Raw genomic sequence first — 18,919 nt, 5'->3', positions numbered from 1 at the left:
TTGCATAAAATGAATTTTTTAACCTCCGCATGGAGGTTAAAAAATTCATCATTCATCGTGTAAATTGATTACAAAGCAGCTTAAATATTTCTAACTTTAAAATTTCAATTGGATATTACAGCGAAATTTTAATTTTAATATGAATTAAATTCATTAGATATAGTAATTATCAAAATATTTTTTTTGTTGAATCCGTACTTTAAATCCTTAAGAATGCACTTGTACACTAAAGATTATAAAATTAGTGAACGCGTCCTTGCAATTGCAACTTTTTAAATTATTTTTAATCTGTTAATATTAAAAATGGCGGTTGTTATTGCTACGCTCCGAAACCAATAGCTTTTTATTTTCAATACGAATACTCAATATATACAATAGAAAAAGTATTTTAGATTATTTGTATTGCGATATCGGTTAAATTAATTATCATATTATGCATTTAAATCTGAAGCGTACTACTAAAACAAAATATTACAATAATGCATTCAAATGCAATTAAGATGTTTCTATTATTGTTTAATACATTGTTTTTATAATATTGTGAGAGGAAAATATACCGAAAATGAGGTGTAGCGTACAATTCTGTACCAATGATACAAAACGAATGACCAAGAGTCAAGGAATCACTTTTCATTTGTAAGTATAAATACAAACTTCAATACGAATATATACCTCGTTTATTTATATATATTTGGCATAATTGTAAACAATCTTTGCTTGTCTCTTACGAAACTAATTTAAACATTTAAAACAAAAATAATATTACTTATATAGGCACCCTCCAACTAAAGTTGCCAACTATACTGTTAAAAACTGTATTACACTGTTTTTCGCTACATTATATTATTTACTGTTGAACAAGAAAAAAGTATACAAAATACTGTTTTCAGCATCAAAATACTTAACACTGTAAGTGTTAGTCTTCTATGCTCACACAATTTTTTTTTTATTCTGTAAGAGGGCACTCAGTGCAGATTAATTTAAGAAAAAATAAGCTCTTTATTTGTTTTAATTTTACTTGTAATTCTGGTGAGGCATATAAAGCTCTTAAAAAAAATGTATTTATAAAATATAAATAAATAAAAAATAAAATACTGTTTAAAATTCTTCTAAGATTAAATATATTTTATTTTTTGTAATAAAGTTGGAAATCCTACTTCCAATATTGTGGTCAATTAACAAGTAACAAATTTAAATATTACAAAAGGCCCTTTTATTTATTTCTTTATTTTTATACTTCTATTTCTCGTCATGTGTACCCTGGCATAGAATGGGCCGCCCTTTCCTTTCCTGTGGGTGTTGTGTGAGGCAATTAAAGGAAGGCAAGGGATAGGTAGCAGTGTCCCTCTTAAAACATCTTTAAAAATCTAACTGGAGTTACAAACCCGCCTGACAAGTAAGGTAACTACTGGCAAAACTCGTCTTATGGAGAAATCCATGTCCAACAGTGGACAGTTTAAAGTTGAATTAAATACTCTTATTTCAATAATGTTACATTTTGAGATTATCATTGTCACTAATTGTGGGAATGATTTTTAATGAGTAAATTTTTTTTATACAACTTAGAATGGCAAACAAGCTGACGGCCCACCTGATGGAAAGTGGTAACAGTCGCCTATAGACATGAGCAGTACCATGGACATAACAAAGTATACTGTTTCACCTATGATACCCCGCATGCGTTGCCATTCCTGAGGACTCAGATGTTATTCCTCTGTACCCTGTAAATTCATGCCATATCCCACCCTTCAAACCGAAACACAGCCATGCAAACACAACTACTTCATGGTAGAAACACGAATGGGACAGAGGTATCCAAGCAATCGACTTTTGTACAAAGTCTCCCTCTGGTAAAATATGGAACAGTAATCCTGCCTGAGCTCTATATATATGCTGATGAGGCACCAGTGACAGATGATACATAAGGATGAAGGCAGATCAATTGGCCCATTGTGAAAAATTCGATGAGAATTAACCATGATAGTTTCCAGGAAAAACTATGTGGAGGTCGACCTATTAAGGTATTTTTTTTAATGGGTAATAACGGCTGGTATGGCACATTTATATTACATTTTTACATGACATTTTTACAACATTTTAAAAAGTGGTTATTGTGACATAACGATAATAGTTGGACATATAGTGTCGCCAAGTTTTTTGTAGTTATCGATATTTTCTTCAATATTGTAGAACATACTTTTGTTCTATCACCAATAGTTACCGCAGCGCACGCGACCAAAGATATTTTATAGCATTTTTTTTCAAGGATTTTATTGGTCAAGGGTATGGCCTGGGATGGAGCTGGCTGGAAGAGAAGGCATGAATTATTTGCACTGACAAGAGAAAACTGTTAAATGAAAAGAGAGGATTATTTTAATCTTATGTCTATCCATCCACATAGGCCATTAACTGTCCACAGCTGAACAAAGGCCTCCTTCTCTTAAGCATCTTTATGACTCATATTAATAGAATAAATGTTGTGTCTATCTTATTACAGGTTCCCTAAAGAAGAAAATCTCCGCACGGCCTGGATAGAAGCCCTCGGCATGAAGGACTGGGAGCCAAAAGAACGCAGCTCAGTGTGCTCCGAACACTTCCGGGACGAGGACTTCTACGACACCAAGTGTGGTCTGCGCAAGATAAAGAACGGAGCCATTCCTGTTATTGCTCAAGTAAGCGTGTTTTTTTTTTCTATATAGTAGAATTTCGATTATCCGGACTTACTCTTCTCGATTCTAATTACGTATTTAGAAATGGTATCCCATTCCTTAATCCATTATCTTTACAGCTCATAATTTTTTATATATATATCTATCTATCTCTTACTGGTGCCCGGTCAATGTATACCGATAACGCAGGCAAGGTTACCATTATATTCTGTCTTCAGTCGTACACTCTTGACAGAGTGATCGTGATTTTCACAATGACAGTGGATCGTCGATGAGGTCCTCCTTCGCGATTGACATCCTCGCAATATGTCTCCATCTACTTATGTTCGCCGCCGAGCGAGAGCATTCCACAATAGACTGCTGTGTGGCCGTTTTGATGAGGTCAGTCCATCGCGTTGGGGATCTACCCTGAGAATGTTTGTCTTGTATTGCTCCTTGGACAATTAGACGTTCCATACAATCTTCATTCCGGATGATATGGCTGAAGTACTTGAGAATTCGTATACGAATAGTCGACGACAATCTCTCTTTGATTTTCAGTTCGTTCAAAATGGAAACGTTAGTTCGAAAGGCAGTCCAAGGTATTTGCAGCAGTCGTCGCCAGCACCACATCTCTAGAGCATCAATTTTTTCGCGTTCTCGTTGCCTGATCGTCCAAGTTTCTGCACCATGCAGGAAAATTGGAAAAACCAAACTACTCATTATATGCATTTTGGTGTTCTTTGTTATATTGCGGTTCTTCCAGATTTTATGCAACCATTATATTAGAACCCATTAAAAAAACATCTTAGTATTGACAATGCCAATAACTATTTAAGAGAAATCCCAAAAAAAATATCTTTAATCTCTAATCAGAAAAATTAAAGATAAATATTCTACAAAAAAGAAATCTAGGCTTTAATTGTGGCAATACCAGTTTTTTTTATTTAAAAACAAAACTACTTAACAGATTTTGATAAAATTTCTACCGGACCAATCTGTAAGTATACCCTTTCAGATGAAAAAAGAATTTTCCAAATCGGTCTACAACTGACGGAGTTATGATGTGACAAATATACAAAAAAATACAACGAATTTTTTTTTGTGCTATGTATTGAGATGTATTTGAGATATATTGGGTTTGAGTTTCCAAGCACTTGCGTTTGCGCTTTTGGTGTACGCTCGCGTATGCCAAGGTTTGCAGCTGGTTGACTTATCATATGTGTTTGTAAAATATGCTGGTTCTTGTTATGTATATATTATTTTATTTTATTATATTTTATATTAAGTACAAATGTCGTCTGTTGATTTGAAGTATTGTATATTTTTTATTCTTTTTCAATTGTTTATAAATATTCTTTTTTTTATAAAAAACTACAATTGTCAATATATATATATATATATTTTAACCACAAGGTTTATATTAATACTAAATACATTAATTAACATAAATTATTTAAATTGTATTAAAACCATGCAAGAAGTATCGTTTTAATTTACACTTGATGTTGCTAATAGTAATGTTATCTCGTACATCGGTGGGTAGTTCATTAATAAATCGAGGAACCAGGCAGTCAACCGTACGCTCGCCATAACAGTTATTTACGCGAGCGCTATTGGTACAAAGTTGCTTCCGTGTGAAAATTTTTTTAATTGATTTCAAACAATATGGATGATGGATTTGGGCTTCATCATCGAGTGGGTACTGAGAGCATGACTTTTAAGATCACCTTTCTGATGCGGATTGATGAAAATACAATGGAATTGAGTATCTGCTTCTTCATGACGTCTCATTCAGATGAGCAATTTGTTAATTTCCAGGTGTGCAGGATATGTTTGGCGGTGAACTCGAAAATGTACCACTTGACTGACTGCCACCTGGACGACACGTTTCAACAGATCACCGGAATCACGGTGAGTGTACATAGATAGATAGCTAGATACTCTTTATTGTTTCCTCCAAAAGATTACAATAGTAGACTTATCTATACTTATAATAAATCTGTAGAGAGGTCAATTCTGCACATGAAATATATTTCCAAAATAACTATCGGCGGGTGATTAGTGATCGATACTGATGCCAAAAATGCAAACAGTAAAATTTTTGTCTCTCTGTCTGTCTGTATGTTCGTTATAAAAACGAAAACTACTCGACGGATTTTAACGAAACTTGGTACAATTGTTCTTCATACTCCTGGGCAGGTTATAGTATACTTTTCATCACGCTACCATCAATAGGAGCAGAGCAGTGAAGGACAATGTGTCTGTTACATCAAAACCACTGAACTGTGAGGAAAGACATAGGCTACTTATTTTACGAAAAACAGCCATGCACACACAACTGCTTTACGGTTGAAACACAAATGGGATAGAGATACCCAAGCAATCAACTTTTGTACAAAGTCTCCCTCTGGTTCATTGGATGCAGGTTCTATGGAGGGGGCCTATGTCCAGCAGTGGACGGATAAAGGCTGATAGGACGATGACGCATAAGATGCAGTAAGCTATAAAACTTTAAATATCATTATTACAGTTAAATGAGGAAGACAGGCTGCCGTACAATTTATGCTGGGAGTGCGCCCACCGCCTGCTGTCGTGCCAGCGGCTGCGGGCCAAGGCGCTTCGCAGCCACACCCTCATGATGGAAGTGGTCCAGACGGCCAGATATGTAAGCAACTTGCGGCTATTTAATACGTGGGTAGTTCACAGGCGTAGTTGTATCTGGTACTTGGGAACTCTGGTTATCTTCTATTATTGGTAAACAACGCTACTTACTGATTCAGTTAAGCACAAAGCAATTTTGGTAGTAGGAGCATGCATTATGCTCTGAACAATACCCACAAAAAAAAAATGTTGTTTTTAAAAATGTTTCCCATTTCCCTTCGGTTCCTATCACATTCCATCAATAGATAGATAGATAATTTATTTGCATCACTTACAGCACGCAAACAGCGAAAGGTACAAAAGCAAAGTGAAAAAAGATAAAAAAAGTAGTACAAAAAATTAAAAAAGAAAAAAAAAAAAAAATCAGAATGCATAAAATTAATAAAAACTTTTTTTTTCTTCATGCGTGTGCCACAGTAATACAAAATGGTCACAAGTCCAGCTTATTGCTTTGCCCTAAAAAGAGCAAAACACTGATATTCTGTTGTGGCCAAAGGTGAGCCGCGAAATACCACTGACAAAAAAATAATAATAATAAAAAAGAAAGAAATAAAGATCAAATACATAGTATGCGTTCGTTATATTCGCTATTTAGAAGAAGGGTAGTCAGAAGTTAATTTCTATCAGTTTCAAGCACCCAAAACATAATATAATATTTTGTACCTTTATGTGTATATTTCAATCTGTATTTATGTTACTGTATTTCACTTGAATTATTCACTTGTCATTGTATATTTTTATTTATGGTGCAAGAGTTAAATAAATAATAAATAAATATAATACAATAGGTGCTGTACATCTTCAACTTTTCCACAGACAATGCAATTTGGTCAATTTTCTTTTTTCATTAAATATGCAAACTTTCTTGATGGACAGTGACCAGATCTAATTTTTAAAATTAACCTAATTTTATTTCTATTTAATTTACTATCTAAAAACCAAGGTATCAGAAGAGGCTCACATTGAAAGTGAAGCTTTTAGTTATAAACAAAAACATGTCAAAGAATGCAATATTCGCTCCATTGTGGAGACTTCAGAAAGGGCATATTAAGATTTCATCAGGGTCGTCAACGCGCACGTGACATGCCTAGTGTTGCAGGCGTCCATAGGCTACAGTGACCGTTTACCATCTAACGGACTGTATGTTTGTTTACCACTTTTATGGTATTAAAAAAAATAATCCTAAATACACATTGTCACAGGTACATAATACATACATATATGTTGGGAGTTAACCCTTCTTTGCATACTGGCGGAAATTTCCATCAAAACATTAAATGCCCAAAAATTATATAAAAGAACATGTTCACTTTAAGTTGATCGTGTCTAGATACCTTTTTAATGTCGATTGCAGAAAAAAAAACATAGCTGTCAAATTTATTTCTTTAACCATTTTTCCTTGATTTGTTTCACCAATAATAAAAAATCATGCAAAGAAAGGTTAATGTAATTTTTTTTTTTAATGGATGATATTGGAATGGTAACCACGCCCGCGCTAACGGTATACGCTGGCGGGGCACCATCCGAGACCAATCGATTCTTTTTTACATTTACATTGCTCTTACATTCTTTCTTTCTCTCCAGATAACAATACGCGACATATTAACTATAAACCGAGTGGAGCACAACCTGAAGTCTAGTTTAATACATAAAATAAATGACATTGACGAATTTGACATGGTAATAAACGACGATGTAATATTAAAAACTGAAAAGAGAGCGGGAGATATAGAGGAATTGGTCCTCGTCAAACCGGAGAACGATGAAATAGAGAAAGAGATGGAGAAGGAGATAGAAGAAGAGGAGAATCCGCCTATAGTGGAAGTGGAGGTGAAGGATGAAAACAACGATAATGAAATATTCTTCGACGAGTATGTAGACTACGATTCAGAGGACGACAAGAAGTTGAGTGAAGTGGTGGTGAAACCGAAGAGTAAGGTTAAGAAAAAGAAACTCAAGTTGGAGAAGGGGCGGGAGAAGAAGAAGTCCGCCAGGAGGAGCGAGGAGGAGGACAGTCCAACTGCAGCTACTGATAAGTATGTTTTTGTTCATGGTAGTCTATGGGGGAAGCCTATGTTTATCAGTGGACAGATAATGGCTGAGATGATGATAATCTTACAACTATGATGATTCAATTCTTTCATCAATTCATGGGGTTCTTCTAAAGGGAAGTAAAGAGGTTTTTTCAAGATCGGCAACGCGCACGTAATACCCCTGGTAGGGGGATTGTAAGTAATGCAGTCTAATTTTTCTATTACTACCAATACACCTTATCAGGTCGACCTCCACGCGGTTGCCGGTGGCGGGTCCTGGAAACTCGTGGTTAATTCTAATTCGTCATGGTGGGCCAACTGACTTGCTTTCATCCTCATCCTATCACCTCACTGGTGCCCCGCCGGTGTATACCGATAGCGCAGGCGGGGTAACCATTTCATGATCACCTATTGAAGAAAAATACCCCTGGTATTTCAGTCGTTCATAGGCTACAGTAACCACTTACCATCAGGTGGTTTACCAGAGGGAGACTTTGTACAAAAGTCGATTGCTTGGGTACCTCTGTCCCATTCGTGTTTCTACCGTGAAGCAGCTGTGTTTGCATGGCTGTGTTTCGGTTTGAAGGGTGGAATATGGCGTAAATTTACAGGGTACAGAGGAATAACATCTGAGTCCTCAGGAATGGCAACGCATGGGAGGTATCATGGTCGAAACAGTATACTCTGTTATGTCCGTGGCACTGCTCATGTCTATAGGCGACGGTTACCACTTTCCATCAGGTGGGCCCTCAGCTTGTTTGTCATTCTAAGTTGTATAAAAAAAATTAATGTAACATATATATATTCAGCCTTACATAATTATTAATTGATTAAAAATTCCCTTCCAGGTACAAAACGTCTGATGTCAAACGGCGGAAACCAAGCGACGGTCTCGACGAGACGTTGTTTACGGTCATAAAGCTGACATACGACGAACAAATAGCCGAGATACAGAAGCGGCAGGAGTCGTCCAGCTACAAGACGGCGCCGTTCAAGTGTACTATGTGCTATAGGGGTTTCCAGATACAGGACAGATACGACGCGCACGTGATCCGCCATAGCGATGTAAGTTCACATTTTGTGTCATAAAACTAGTATATAAATCCGTAAAACTTGCCATGAATTGGGGGGTAGAGGAATTGTAAGTAATGATATCTAATTCCCCCATAACGGGGGGAAAGGGATTGTTAGCAATGGAGTTCGATAGCCCCGTTGCTAGCTGTATGCCCTATTAGGTCTACCTCCATGTGGGAACCACTTGGAAACCATCGTGAACAATTCTCGTTGAATTTGTCACGATGGGCTAACTGACATACTTCATCCTGACCTGTATACAGATATCATTCCATTATCACCCATTAAAAAAACTCCCCCATAACTAGCAATACACCCTCATCAGGTCGACTTCCACGCAGTTTTCCCTGGAAACTATCGTGATTATTCTAGTGGAAATTGTCACGATGGGCTAACTGACCTGCTTCATCATCACCTTTATATCGATACCATTCCATTATCACCCATTAAAAAAACTCCCCCATCACTAGCAATACACCCTCATCAGGTCGACCTCCACGCAGTTTTCCCTGGAAACTATCGTGATTATTCTAGTGGAAATTGTCACGATGGGCTAACTGACCTGCTCTTTCATTCTCACCTATTATTCCGCACTGGTGCCTCGCCGGTGTCTACCGATAGCGCGGGTGGGGTTACCATTCCATTATCATCCATTAAAAAAAACCTGCCACAAACTAAAGTTTCATCCCAACCATCTGGACGAGTGGCGGTCTTCCACCGTGCGGTTTTCAAGGCACTTTTTTCCACGCACAACCACTCTTTGGAACCAACATCCAGCAACAGTATTTCCGAACCGATACGACAACATAACCTTCAAAAAAGAGCATAGATAGATAGATAGATACTCTTTATTGTTCTCTCCAAAAGATTACAATAGTAAACTTATTATAAACATAAATAATTACAAGAAATAATCACAATGAGAAAAGCCTTTTAAAAGTCCTTTTTAAAAGGCCGGCAGCGCGCCTTCAATGCCGTTAGTGTTGTGGGTGATCATGGGCGGCGGTAGTCACTTACCATCAGGTGAGCCGCATACTCATTGACCCCTTGTTTTGTAAAAAAAATATTTTTTATATTTTTATGATGTAAAAATTTATCTTTCATCAAGTATCAATTCGTGACTTCCACTAGTCCTTAGTCAGGACTAGTGGCAATAACATAGCAGACGACACCATAGGGACACTTTGTACAAAAGTTGATTGTTTGGCCACCTCTGTCCCATTCGTGTTTCTACAGTGAAGCAGTTGTGTTTGCATGACTGTATTTCGGTTTGAAGGGCGGGATATACCGTGAATTTACAGGGTACAGAGGAATAACACCTGAGTCCTCAGGAATGGCAACGCATGGGGAGTATCATGAGCGAAACAGTATACTCTGTTATGTCCATGGCACTGCTCATGTGTATAGGCGACGGTTACCACTTTCCATCAGGTGGGCCGTCAGCTTGTTTGCCATTCTAAGTTGTATAAAAAAACAAGTACGTGCATCAATATTATGAGTGGTAATAAATAATTCTTTTTATACTCGTAGTGTAAAAACAAAAGATGCATAAAAAAAAATATAATAATAAAGTGTAAAATTAAGCGCTAAATAAATAATTTATGTCTTTCTAATTAATATTTTTTTTTTTTATTTCAGCAAAGCGGTGCATTCGAGTGTTTCATATGCAAAAGTCGGTTGAAGACGGCCCGCGCGCTTCGGAAGCACCTCACCGCGCAGCACACGGAGAAGTTCAGCTGCAACGGCTGTCCGTTCGTCACGAGAAACAGGTATCCATTTGAAGGGTGGGATGTGGCAGTGAATTTACAGGGTACAGAGGAATAACACCTGAGTCCTCAGGAATGGCAACGCATGGGAGGTATCATGGGCGAAACAGTACACTCTGTTATGTCCACGGTACTGCTCATGTCTATAGGCGACGGTTACCACTTTTCATCAGGTGGGCCGTCAGCTTGCTTGCCGTTCAAATTTGCATTTTTTTGAAAATTTGTTGATGATGTAATAATGTTGTTGTGATTACAGGGGAGTGGCGCGCGAGCACGAAAAGTGGCATGCGGGCGCCCGCTACCAGTGTCCCCACTGTCCCAGCGAGTTCGAGTTAGTAGCTAGAACTTCATTTAATACTAATAAACCAGCCTGGCCTCTCACGGGTAGATAGAATTTTCGAAAATGGCATACAGCCTATTTCGCATACTAGTTATATAGCTTTCTAATGGTGAGTGAATTTATAAAATCGATTCAGTGGTTTTTTAGTTCAACCGTTACAAATAAAGGATAAAATCTTTTCTTTTTATATTATTATTATTAGATTGATGATGGTAATCATTAGAGATGATATGGAGAGCAGTTTAACCGGATACCGGGTATCAGATATTCGGCCAACCATGTGGCCGAATAGCCGGATATCCGGCGATGTCAGTGCGAATTGATCGCAATCGCGACCCTTGTTCTTGGCGGGCAGCTAATGCCGAACAATATCCAAATTTAACAAAGTTTGCCAAAATCTATCTTTCATCGTCTTCTATCTCTCAATCTATCTCGGGAGGCCGGGGTCGTGTACCCGTATGCCCTTATTCTAGAATCGGACAGATTTCTAATGAAGGACACCCGTGACGCATAAAATTAAAAAATAAATAAAAATATGCATATAAATAAAGAGTATAAAATAAAAAAAAAAAAAACAATGTATTGATTGTACATGTATTTGTGTATTTGTGTGTATGACAGCAAGCTGACCACATACATGGGCCACATCCGAATCAAGCACGTGTCGGACTTCGTGTGCGAGCTGTGCGGCTACACGTTCGTGAGCAAGAAGGGCATCGACGTGCACAAGAGGAAGAAACACAGGGTGGCCAAGGACAAGCCGGTCAGTTGATGGTCTCGCCACTAAATAAATACCTCAAACACGAAGGAGGGAACATTTACAACCTACTTATATGGTATATATGGGATATGGCGTGAATTTACTGGGTACAGAGGAATAACAGCTGAGTCCTCAGGAATGGCAACGTATGGGTGGTATCGTAGGCGAAACAGTATACTCTGTTATGTCCATGATACTGCTCATGTCTATAGGCGACGGTTACCACTTTCCATCAGGTGGGCCGTCAGCTTGTTTGCCATTCTAAGTTGTATAAAAAAAATCAATATGAGACCGGATTCATGAAGGATTCCAAATGGGAATAGTATAGGTACGGGAACTAAATAGTTGGGAGTCGCGGAAAAGGGCTTGTTTAAAAAAAATAATATAAAATACTTGTTGACAGGTACAGTTAGAGGGACCGTACTGCGCCGTTTGCGATGTAACTTTCGTGTCCGAGGAGGCGCACTCGAGGCACTTGAAGTTGTCGTCGAAACACAGCAGCGACAATGACCCGTGAGTTGTATTATTGACCGACTTGGAAAAATAAGAAGTTATATATTTGCTTGTATTTGTTTTTGTCTACATCACGACTTTGTACAAAAGTCGATTGCTTGGGTACCTTTGTCCCATTCGTTGTGTGCGTAAGTATATAGAACACTGATAAGAAAAACGAGTCAGCAATTTTTTTTTATACAACTTAGAATAGCATACAAGCTGACGGCCCACCTGATGGAAAGTGGTAACCGTTGCCTATAGACATGAGCAGTACCATGGACATAACAGAGTATACTGTTTCGCCCATGATACCTCCCCATGCGTTGCCATTCCTGAGGACTCAGGTGTTATTCCTCTGTACCCTGTAAGTTCACGCCATATCCCACCCTTCAAACCGAAACACAGCCATGCAAACACAACTGCTTCACGGTTGAAACATGAATGGAACAGAGGTGGCTAAGCAATCGACTTTTGTGCAAAGTCTCCCAATTGGCTGACAAAAAATTGACTCGTTTTTGAGGCCATTTATATATATATATATAAATGGAAGGCTGGTAAAATAGTTATTTTTTTCAAATTATTTCAATTTACTGCAGACAAACTGCAATGCAGTTTCGCAGCACTAAGTATATACACTGTCTATGCAACTGTTTACTTGAAATTTAATAAATAAATTAATAGTCTGTGGGCAACACGGTTGCAATATGTTTCAGTAACCGCATAAGGAACGACTCGCAGAGTAAGAGCTCGAAGTACGGCCGCGTGGTGCGCCACATCGAGCGGCGGCCCGTCGTGCACGCGCGGCTCGACCGGCCGCCCGCCGGCTGCGCGGGGCCCGTCACCTGCGAACAGGTCGTACAGTCTATTCCCGTTTCATTCTCAGCGTTTTTTGCTATCTTTCAGCCTGAGGGGGGAGGATTTTTCTTTTAATTCATGATTAATGGTATGGTAACCCCGCCTGCGCTAACGGTATACGCTGGCGGAGCACCAGTGAGAGATGATAGGTGAATAATGAAAAAAGCAGGTCAGTCAGCCCATCGTGATGAATACACCTGGAACTCAGCACGATGGTTTCCAGGGGGAACCGCGTGGAGGTCGACCTGACAGGGTATATTGCTAGCAATGGGACTAGTAGCCCGCATTACTAACAATCCGGGGAAGGGAGATTAGTCCCCGTTGCTATCATTATATCAGGTCGACCTCCACGCAGTTCCCTCTACAAACTATCGTGACTAATTTATAGTTGGATTCGTCACGATGCACTAACTGGCCTTTTTTTATTTTTATTTTTTTTATTAACGTCTGGAAAATGCTTTATGCAGACCCATACACCTTGTGGGAGGGGAATGGGTACTGTGGGAATTCCCCTGTAAGGTGGGAGTGTACCCACCAAAAACCAGACGATATACCCTCGAGGTGCCATATGTCGGAGACATGGGTTCGCCTTCGCACTCGCCACATCTCCGACGGCAATGGACTAACTGACCTGCCTTTTCATTCTCACCTAACATTTTTTTTTACAACACAGTGGGCAAACGAGCATGCGGCTCACCTGATGAAAAGTGACTACCGCCGCCCATGATCACCCACAACACTAAAGGCATTGCACGTGTGCTGCCGGCCTTTTAAAAAGGAATATGCTCTTTTCTTAAAGGTTACGATGTCGTATCGGTTCGGAAATACTGCTGCTGGAAGTTGATTCCAAAGAGTGCTTGTGCATGGAAGAAAGTGCCTTGAAAAACGCACGGTGGAGGACCGCCACTCTTCCAGATGGTTGGGATGGAACTTGAGATTGTGGCGGGTTGTGTATACCGATAGCGTCTCTGTACATGATGGAGGAGAGGTTTAAGAAAAAAATTGTCTGGTTTTAATAAGAACAATGGACGCCAAAACAATAATTTAAAAGAAAATCTGTTTATCTGTGTTGGTATGGAATTAAAAAAGGAGTATTTCCTCCTTGGAAAGCTAGTGAATAACAAATATTTATGTTAATTTGTCCAGTGCGGTGTCCAGCTGCGTGATCTACGGCTGTACGCGCAGCACTTCAGGCGGGCGCACCCGGACAAGAATCGAACCAAGTATCCCGCGATGAAGACGCCGTGTATGTGCGAACAGTGCGGCAGGATATTCCAGGTATATAAAGCAGAAGAGATTTGCGTTTGTGTGTAGTGTGTGTTTCTACCGTGAAGCAGTTGTGTTTGCATGGCTGTGTTTCGGTTTGAAGGGTGGGATATGGCGTGAATTTACAGGGTACAGAGGAATAACACCTGAGTCCTCAGGAATGGCAACGCATGGTGGGTATCATGGGCGAAACAGTATAGTCTATTATGTCCACGGTACTGCTCATGTCTATAGGCGACGGTTACCACTTTCCATCAGGTGGGTCGTCAGCTTGTTTGCCATTCTAAGTTGTATTAAAAAAGGGACTGAATGCACTCATATCTGGAAGTAACAGCCGGTTAGAAAAAATATTTTTGAATTTAAGACATTTGAGATAGGTATTTATTCACCATCACGGGCAAGGCCGCATAATACAGTTAGTTTTAAAGATATTTTGTTGAAAAATGTACTTGCAAGTTCTCATACTTGCCATTCACAGTGACCCCTCTGAAATGTCACGTAAATGTTTTTATACCACTGAGGTTACAAGCATACGGCCGACCTGATGGTAAGCGGTTACTGTAACCTTTGAACGATAGGGGGAAAGGGATTGTTAGTAATGGAGACTGAGAATCCCATTGCTAGCAATATACCCAACCAGGTCGACCTCCTCGCGGTTCTCCCTGGAAACTATCATGGTTAATTCCTGATGAATTCATCATGATGGGCTAACTGGCCTGTTTTCATTCTCATCTATCACCTTTCACCGGTGCTCCGCCAGCGTATCCCGTTAGCGCAGGCGGGGTTACCATATCATTTTCACCCATAAAAAAAAACCTATGAACGATATCCTATCACAGAGTATGGCCCTCCTGCAAGTTCACATATATGCCATTCACTGATTATCACCTACAAACAGCCACATATGCATTTGATCATGGCAAATCATGATGGATTTCCTGGGTATCACAGTGTATTCTAGATTGCCCAGAATGCAATTGATGCTATAGGCGACGGTTACTACCCTTCCATCAATTGGGCCGTCAGCATATTTGCCACTCTAAATTAAAAACTGTTTCCCCAGAGTATGGCCCTCCTGAAAGACCATATGTGGGTGCACACGGGCGAGAAGCGGTTCAAATGCGACCGCTGCGACAAGAGCTTCACGCAGAAGACCAACCTGGTGTTCCACCTCAGGGTGCACAGCGCGACGCGACCCACGTACGAGTGTCCACTATGCGGGAAACACTTCGCCTTCTTCAACAACCGCCGGCGGCATATGTTTGTGAGTAGTACCCCATTTCATATGAGATGACTAAATTAAGTCATAGAAGGCGAAGACGAAAGATGGGCAGCAGATCCCTCTTAAAACATCTCCAAAGCCTAACTGCGGTTGCCAAGCCGCCTGCCAGTGGCAGCTACTGGCAAAACTTCCCTTATGGGGAAGGTTTATGTCCAGCAGTAAACAGTTAAAAACTAAAGATCAATTCTCATCTGTCATTCTCCAGATTCATACGGGGCTGAAGCCATTCAAGTGTGAGACTTGCGGGAAATGCTTCACGACAGCGGGCGAGCAGCGCGCCCACGTCGACCACGTGCACCTCAAGAAGCCCTGGCCCAAGCGGGCGCGAGGGCCTCGCATGCAGCAGCAGCACGACGGGGACGCCTGGCAGAAGTGCGCCGCCATGGAGGACTAGATATCACCAGTATAGTACAGTAAAAGTTCCTTATTTACGCTTCCTTTATTCGCGACCCAATATCTATATTCGCGGATCTAATTGATACCTAAGAACAAGGAATTACATAGAAGGAGTGATGAAATTGGCAATTCATAGCAGGCTAGTCTATAGAAAATGTTATACGGCCGTATAACCCTACCAAATTCAGATACAACCTGTTTCCACACTTTCTACATAAACTGTGTCCAATATATAATCTAGTAATGACAAATAATTGATGTATCAGACATTTTCTATACACCAGCCTGCTGTGAATTGACAAAAATAGCAACTGATGGTGTATCTTTCGTCCTCTTTTTACTAATTATATTTGCATAAAAAGAAAGGAGGCGACCATATGATTTAGTTTTTATTTTATCATTCCTTCTATATTTAATTCCTTGTTCTTAAATTGATACATACCGATTAGGTATACTTTGTAATCGCGTCGGCAAATGGACTAATGAAAAAATAAAAAGAGACCTTATTGCAACTGCGCCTAAAGTATATTATCGAATGCTGTATACGTGGTTCGGCTTTCTATACTCGCGGCATATTCAGGGAAACGTATACGAATACCCCGCGAACAAAGAGCTTTTACTGTACCCCTGTCTCCTTAAGAAACCCTGATCCCAGTGTACCAATCTTGTGATGGAAGTACGTGACATAAGTGATCTTCCATAAAGAACTAAGCCCATCAGTGTCCCAAGCTATACAATGTAATACACTAGCATTTTTTTTTATGGGTGAAAATGGAATAACCCCGCCTGCGCTAACGGGATACGCTGGCGGAGCACCAGTGAAGGGTGATAGATGAGAATGAAAACAGGCCAGTTAGCACATCATGATGAATTCATGAGGCATTAACCATGATAGTTTCCAGGGAGAACCCAAGGAGGTCGACCTGGTTGGGTAATATTGTTAGCAATGGGATTTTCAGTCTCCATTACTAACAATCCCTTTCCCCCCATACACTAGCATTCTTCATCCATTACTCAAAAAGCCATATCTCAAATGTACTAACTGCAGTGTTAAGGGGGGATAATGGATTGTTAAAAATGGGGATTAGTACCCCCATCGTTAGCATTACACCCTATCAGGTCGACCTCCTCGCAGTTCCCCCTGGAAACTATCGTGTTCTGTTTCAAGTGAATCCATCACGATGGGCTAACTGACCTGTCTTTTCATTCTCACCTATCATCCCTCACTGGTGCCCCGCCAGCGTATACCGTTAGCGCAGGCGGGGTTACCATTCCATTATCATCCATTTAAAAAAAACTGCAGTGTTAAAGGGGGAAGGGATTGTTAGTAATGCGGACTAGCAGTCCCATTGCTAGCATTATACCCTGTCAGATCGAACTCCCCGCAGGAGGAACCTGGAAACAATCGTGGTAATTTTTGTAAAATACATCACGTTGGGCTAACTTTCCTGCTGGTATCCTCGCTTACCATCCACCACTGATGCCCTTCCAGCGAATACCGTTAGCGCAGGCGGAGTTATCATTAAAAAAAAAATCTACTGCTTGTGTGAAATTATTCCTATGGATATAATTTTTGAGATAATTATAGAAATATCTACAAATGTCACATGAAATGCTATCAAAAACGATCTCAATATATACATATACATATATATATATATAACATACATGTAAGTTTATATAATAACATTACATTGTGATCAAATTATGTTTTATAATGTAGTTGTGTGTGTGTGCGTGTCTTGTTTGTGTGTTAGTGAATGAATTTTTTACTAAACTAGGTGTTATCTTACGGAAGTCTATATCACCGGTTATTTGTTTTGAATTTTGTTTAATTCCGCTGGCCTGTTTTCATTCTCATCTATCACCCTTCACTGGCGACCGCCAGCGTATCCCGTTAGCGCAGGCGGGGTTACTATTCCATTTTCACCAACAAAAATATGGAAGGTTGTGGAACTTCTGGCAGTAACAGTGGTGATCAGTCTTCTAGTGTTGGCAGTCGCACACATACTAACGGTAGCGGAATTAAACAAAATAACTAAGCAAATAACCGATGAATTTTTATTAAAAAAAAAAAACTGTTGCAACATTAGAAACCGTTATTGAATAATGCTTCAATCGTGTTTATAGACTGAAAAATAAATTCACATTAAATATATTGTATTAATTTGTTATTGTAATTGTTTATTTGGGCTTTACTTACGTTTTTAAACTGTCACTTCCGCCGACAGCACGCGTGCAGCAAACTTACAGCGCGCTGGTCGCACAGTGCTGCTCGCGGTACAGCCGTGAACCGCGCTCACGAGTAAGGGCTCCTATTGAGTTTGAAACTAGTCGGGCAGCTCCCGAATTAGAAACGTTAGTGAAGACGATATAAATATTTACAATAGTCACAATAATTTGCTGTTGGTGAAATTAACTGCCCATAGCTTGAAAATACAGATGAAATTAAAAAAAAATTGCACGTGTTGTATGGTTTATGGTCTGGTTATATATAGTTATAACTATATATACATAGAAATGTGAGCATTATTTTGACAATCTTCTTCGAGATAAATCAAAATTGCCGCACTGGCCAGATACATGCGGGCAGCGGCCGGCAAAAGTTGTATGAAAATTCATATCTGTCGTGTTTTGCGGCCAGATAAATTACTATGTAAACTCATATCTGTCCTGTAATTTAAAAACGGAATGACCATTTACTTCGAAACATGACTACCAAGTAGGTAACTAATAAAAGGTTATATTTAAATTTCGAACTGGCTTGCAAATAGAAAGCTGTTTATTGAAAAAAAAACCAAAGTAACATTATGGCGCGTGAAAAATTATTATTGTTCGTTATTCGTCATTGAACTTAAAAAGTAAAATTGTGTTTTTTTATTTCCGCGCATTGTTTGAGAAAAGTACTATACAAGCCTTGGCTACAACTAGGCATTGATGGACTCACGTATGTGTGCCTCGGCTACGCCTCGGCCCACATTTACACGTTCGTCCATCAATGCCTCAGTTGCTGGCTGCTGCAGTAATGTACTATAATTGTCTTGCTTATTCCCCTATATTGTATAATGCAAATAAAGTATACTCATTCATCCATTCATTCAAAAAAATACAAGCCGTATAACATGTGCAATATTTATGCATTTTTTTTTATATTTCAAGTCTTTGTAACAAAATACATAATTGTATGTCATATATTATATCGAGTGAATGCAATAATTAGATTTTAAATGTAAATATTATTAATAATGTATGAATATAGATTTAATATTAATTTATTTCCAATAGTGTTTAGTTTTATAGAAATCTCATATAATTATTTGTATGTAACAGTCTGAATTAT

At 39.2% G+C, this 18,919-nt stretch overlaps 1 protein-coding gene across 3 annotated transcripts; it reads left to right on the top strand.

Annotated features, from left to right (window-relative positions):
• Positions 1 to 303: 303 nt before the first annotated feature.
• Positions 304 to 18,672, top strand: LOC113520908 (zinc finger protein 569-like). 3 transcript variants are annotated; one of them, XM_052892087.1, is made up of 15 exons: positions 304 to 636; positions 2,498 to 2,672; positions 4,470 to 4,562; positions 5,182 to 5,316; positions 6,897 to 7,348; positions 8,194 to 8,410; positions 10,058 to 10,188; positions 10,442 to 10,516; positions 11,147 to 11,288; positions 11,689 to 11,798; positions 12,494 to 12,632; positions 13,782 to 13,913; positions 14,965 to 15,165; positions 15,389 to 15,591; positions 17,811 to 18,672. In XM_052892087.1, the coding sequence occupies exons 1-14, from the start codon at positions 563 to 565 to the stop codon at positions 15,575 to 15,577; spliced, it is 2,265 nt and encodes a 754-aa protein (XP_052748047.1). In that variant the 5' UTR covers positions 304 to 562; the 3' UTR covers positions 15,578 to 15,591; positions 17,811 to 18,672. The 3 variants fall into 3 exon arrangements, with proteins under 3 accessions (XP_052748047.1, XP_031767753.2, XP_026762128.2); XM_031911893.2 differs by having other exon boundaries at positions 11,695 to 11,798; positions 15,389 to 18,672; XM_026906327.3 differs by having other exon boundaries at positions 15,389 to 18,672.
• The last annotated feature ends 247 nt before the right edge of the window (positions 18,673 to 18,919 follow it).

The sequence above is a fragment of the Galleria mellonella genome, unplaced genomic scaffold (assembly GCF_026898425.1).
Source record: "Galleria mellonella isolate WM207_F2 unplaced genomic scaffold, CSIRO_AGI_GalMel_v1 utg150, whole genome shotgun sequence".
Classification (NCBI taxonomy): domain Eukaryota; kingdom Metazoa; phylum Arthropoda; class Insecta; order Lepidoptera; family Pyralidae; genus Galleria; species Galleria mellonella.
Note: the sequence above shows the minus strand (reverse complement) of the source record. Positions and strands in the feature narration are given on the sequence as shown.